This window comes from Protobothrops mucrosquamatus, unplaced genomic scaffold, assembly GCF_001527695.2.
Source record: "Protobothrops mucrosquamatus isolate PMUCROS unplaced genomic scaffold, P.Mucros_1.0 scaffold665, whole genome shotgun sequence".
In the NCBI taxonomy this organism is placed as follows: domain Eukaryota; kingdom Metazoa; phylum Chordata; class Lepidosauria; order Squamata; family Viperidae; genus Protobothrops; species Protobothrops mucrosquamatus.
In genome coordinates, this window is record NW_015386953.1 from 707,999 (window position 1) to 712,815 (window position 4,817).

General features: G+C 38.2%; 1 protein-coding gene across 1 annotated transcript in view; it reads right to left on the bottom strand.

Annotated features, from left to right (window-relative positions):
* The window catches only part of SMYD2 (SET and MYND domain containing 2), a 56,460-nt gene that overhangs the window by 7,042 nt on the left and 44,601 nt on the right, over nucleotides 1-4,817 (bottom strand). The window contains exons 8-11 of the mRNA XM_015818018.1: nucleotides 4,230-4,340; nucleotides 3,410-3,530; nucleotides 2,356-2,530; nucleotides 354-462 (exon numbers count right to left, since the gene is read on the bottom strand). Of these exons, the coding sequence (XP_015673504.1) occupies nucleotides 354-462; nucleotides 2,356-2,530; nucleotides 3,410-3,530; nucleotides 4,230-4,340 (516 nt within the window). The remainder of the gene's footprint in view (nucleotides 1-353; nucleotides 463-2,355; nucleotides 2,531-3,409; nucleotides 3,531-4,229; nucleotides 4,341-4,817) is intronic.

A 4,817-nucleotide genomic window follows, 5' to 3' on the forward strand; every position in this document is an offset into this window, starting at 1 on the left:
CGGCAGTTGTCTCCCACGCCGCCGCCTGATTTTCCGCCGAGTCGTGGACTAGATCCTCCGGATATGGCCCAAGCTCCGTCAGGAACCTCTCAGGGTCCATCAGTCGCCTGGGACGGAACCCTCTAGGTGGTTCCGACACCCTGCGGCGAGGGGGAGCGGTCCGGAAGTCCATCCTAAGGAGAGAGTGATCTGACCATGATCAAGGAGGCTAACTGCTAGGTTCACAATGAAGAACATTATAATACAAAGCCCTTTGGAATAAACAGATATTTCTAAGCAAAACATTTCTATGTGACAACATGAAGGTTCAAATTAAACTAACACCAATATTCTGCAAAGACAGTTAAGTATACCTTTTTGAGAGCCTTAACACCAGCTGGTCTGTTTTCCAAGCCCATGTAAAGTCTTCCCAATTTTAGCCACATGGATGCCACATTGAGGGAGTAAGAAGGATAGTGCTTACTGCAAAATATAAACACACATTTGCTTATAAAAGAGAATTTCTTAGATATCCAAGAGGTATCTATCACAGCCCTGCCTTAGCTTAACTTGACCACAAGGACAAACATTTGCTTTAGAGACAGTGGATGTTTCACAGTATTTTCATGAAAGGAACTTTGGTCAACTGATGCTCAACAGATCAAGATATTTTTTTTTACATTCATTTAGATTGCCATTGAGGGAGGAGGCAATCCAAGAGAGAAAGTATTAATACACCAGACCCTTAGTGGTTTTTTAGCCAGCCTAAACTAGTTTAGGAAATTAGGCTCCAAGCCCATAAAAGCTAGGCAAGGATCAGGGGTGATAAATCTGATTTTGGCCTCAGGGGAAGAGTGTGCTGTTGTGCTTTCCCTATCACCACTCCCCGCCAGCTGATCTATGACTTCACATTGGCATCTGATTCAAAGGGAAAGAGCTGTATTCCCAGCTACAGGAAAAATTATGCTCTAAGATAATTTATCAAGGAGCCTACTGATTCCTGGCTCGTGCATCCATACATACAATTCTGAGGTTTACAAGGCTGGCGGTGATGCTTTCTGTCAACAGGCTATAAAATGTAGCCTTTTTAGAACAATCTTGTTTATAGCCTTATAGCCTTAAAACTAAAATACCTAAGTATAAAGAAGTCTTGTACAAATCTGCCATTTCAAAGGAATGCTAGTTCTTCCCACATAGAAAGTGAGTTAGTCCTCTAGATTTTGAACAGGGACTCCCACAACCCTTTCCTTTTGTTCATGATGGCTGCAGACTATGATAGCTGTATTCCAAAGCACCTGGAGGCAATCGGACTGCCTATCTGTGTCATGCAGAAGTGCCCATACCTCAGTAGCTCTTTAAAATCCAAGCCAGTGAAATCTTTTTCCAAACCAAATGCCTCGGGAAGCCTACCGAAGTACCTCCCGTAGGCCAGAAGGCTGCCATAAGAACCTGCCTTCCTCTTCTCCTAAAGCTCTGCTGAACTTTTGTCAATTCCCAACTGCCATGAGTAAAATAGAAGACCAACCAGTTACAGTAGCATTGCTGGAGGGGAGCAAGAGGACAGACATACCGGGGAGAAAAATGTTGGGAACATAGGATCAAAGAAAGCTGCCTTATATGAAGACAGGGCAGAGAGTACAGCAACAATTCAGTTCCTTCAACAATGTTTCCAGCCGTAACTAGAAAAGCTGACAAATGAACCTGTGATCATTTTGCCATGTAAAGCATCTATATGAGTGAGTTATTGTCCTCTTCATGAAGGATAGGAAAATCTCCCAAATTGATTACTTATAGGGTGCTTAAATGCATGGTTATCCTAGCATTCTGTTTTCTGGGCAAAATCTGCTTCATATTTTGTGACATCAAAACAGATCCATGAATGTTCTTAATTTCATGTGAGATCTCTAATGATAGAACAGGCCAGAGATCTGAGAGAAGGTGTTTTTTTTTTATCATAGAGCCTACCACTTGACAACCCCCAGGGATAAGATGCTTTATAAAATTTCAGTCATACTGGGTTTGTTTACATAGTCAACATCCATAGTTCTCTTCCCACCTTACTAGATCTTTCTCTAGAACTTTTCATCTAATCTTCCAGAGAAATTTATTTGTTTCTGTTATATATCTTTCATCAAATATCATTGTAATGTCGTTAAAAGTTGTTGTCTCAAGACAACTGACTGTCACCATAAACAGACTTATGTTGTTTTGGGTAATTGTGTTAGGTAATTTTATATTAGTACATGAACACCAAAGTGTTTATGAATGTGTTTCTTTGCTCATTGAAATGAAAGCCAATGGTGTGTTTAGTTAGATGTATTTTTTTACAAATATTATAACTATATTAAACAAATTACAAGAGGAAAAGTCAGGTACCTATATGGCTTAATAATCTTCTGCCCGTAGCGCAAAGCACCCTCCCAGTCTTGTATGTACAGACAAACTCCCATGGCCTGATACATCATATGCAACATGTAAACATTACTCTCTGCAAACATGGAACCCATCTTGTCCAGACTGAGCTCACAAATCTCCTGCAGTTCACCTGGGGGTAAGCCAAGAGTTAAGGTACATAACAAATAAAAACTATATTTCCCAGGTTAGGTTTCTGAATATTATGGCCCATCATTACTGTCTCAGCTGAAACCACAAGGATGTATGCTCTAAGCCTTCTTGCTTTTTGTTCTTATAGAGTAGAATTTAAAGAGATATTAATTTTAAATATGTAGCCTATTAGCTAGGATCTTCTCTAAAGGCCTAGATAGAGGAATTATGGTGATGATGGTTTCATTCTTATGACATTTGGCCTTTGAGGTGCTGCACAGTTTCAGCTTATCTTTGCATGTTGTTTGAACTCTACACAAAACAATGTGAGGTAGATTGACAATAGGATTTTGATGATACTAAATATTTGTTTTCATTCAAGGGCGATAGAGGATGTCTTCAATAAGGACAGATGGAAACATCATTCTATTTCCAATCCACCTCAGTTTTATGTCATATAACTGTCCCATCCTGTTTCCATACCCAATCTTTTTTAGCTTATATGAACGTTAATGAACATTTTTACCAAGCCTATTTATAATACACCTCATATATTATCTTAAATGTTCAAATTATGGTTCCAATAGGCATGCATGTATACATTATTTTTTTAAAAAAAATTATATACAATTTGAGCTGGGAAGTATACTACAACATTCAAAGAATGACAACTGTTTTTTAATTTGTACATTAGTCCAGGAACCATGAATTAGGATGGCTTAACAATGCAGTTCAAATAAAATTCTTAAAAGTTACTATTTGAGAGCTGTAACCCATGTTTGTGGAAAATCATTTTTGGATATGCCTCAACAAGTGAGACTGCTAAATTGAACTGAAATTTCAGCTTTGCAGAAATGGACACAAGAAAGATAACACCAAAGGATATATTTGTAATGTTTGGCCCTCCTGAATTCCTCAATCACATTTCTGGCATATCTGATCATATCTCGCACAGCCTCCGCTGACAGAGGCTCATTCAGTTTACGGATTTCCAGTTTATCTTTGTCCTGAGGGAAGATTTATAAGAAAGTTACAAAGGCTATTCCAGAAACAAAAAGCAGATCCACAGGCAAACTGGCAGTAACTAAAACTGATCAAAATGCTTAAGGCATCTTAAAACCTGGTTCCTTCTGGATGTATTGGCTAATTTCTATCAAACTCAAAGCCATGGGCTAGTTACTGTGACCATGATGAGATCTGGAAGGCCCTAGATTACAGAAGACTGACAAAGAAGCAAGTTAAAATTAAGTACAACTTTAATATTCAATTTCAAAATGAGATCTGACTTTATTGGAAGGCTACAGTTCCATCTATAAGACAAACATTTTTGAGAAAGTAAGACAGCAGCTTCTAGTTTTCATTCATAAATCCCGACATGGTTGGGGTGAGGGATCTATGACCTTTGTACCTTTGGCTTCTGACCGTTTCACCTATCTGATCTAAATTATGGAATGCTTTTGGAAAAGGTCATTGCATGGTAACAGAAATAAATGCTGTGGTTAAGCTACAATAGAAAGGAAAGCAGGCCGAAAATATGAAATGGAAACTTAGCCTGAGTTTCAATCTCTCCTTAGCTCCCAAGTCTGTTTTGGGAGTCTCAAGTACTGCAGGTATTATAAAAATGCTTATATTATAAGAATAGTGTTGTGATCCGAGTAAGTCTACCAATCTAAATAATAAAGCATGTAATGGTTAAACTGGTTTACCTTTTCTTTTGTAAAACATTCCCTGCAATCACAGGTAAAAAAATAGGAATCTCTTAATCGATCATTCCTATCTTCTGTTGGATACAATAAGTCAATGTAACTGGTAAAAATCTGGGGAAAGAAAAATGATAATTTTCTAACAGCACACAGATTTTAATATAGTCCATCTTATGCTAGACCTGGAAATAAACTGTACATGCCATGCATATGAAATTCCAATGACAATTATTTTTAAAACTACAGGACATAGTAAGCTTTATGCCAATATATGTTTCTCCCTGCATGCAAATAAGTAAACAAACAAAAAAAATTCAATGGACCCAAGAAAATCATAATTTCTAACTAGACTCTGTTACTGGATTGTGAATGCTGGTTTGTTTTGCTTAATAGATATAAGAAGAGCGAGACTGTCCAGTTTAGTACAGTGGTTAAGGTGCTGGCCTAAAAACCAGGAGACTGTGAGTTCTAGGCTGGCTGACTTTGGGCCAGTCACTCTTTCTCAGCCCAACCCACCTCACAGGATTGTTGTGGGGAAAATAGGAGAAGAAATGAGTATTAGATATGTTAGCTGCCTTGAGTTACTTATAA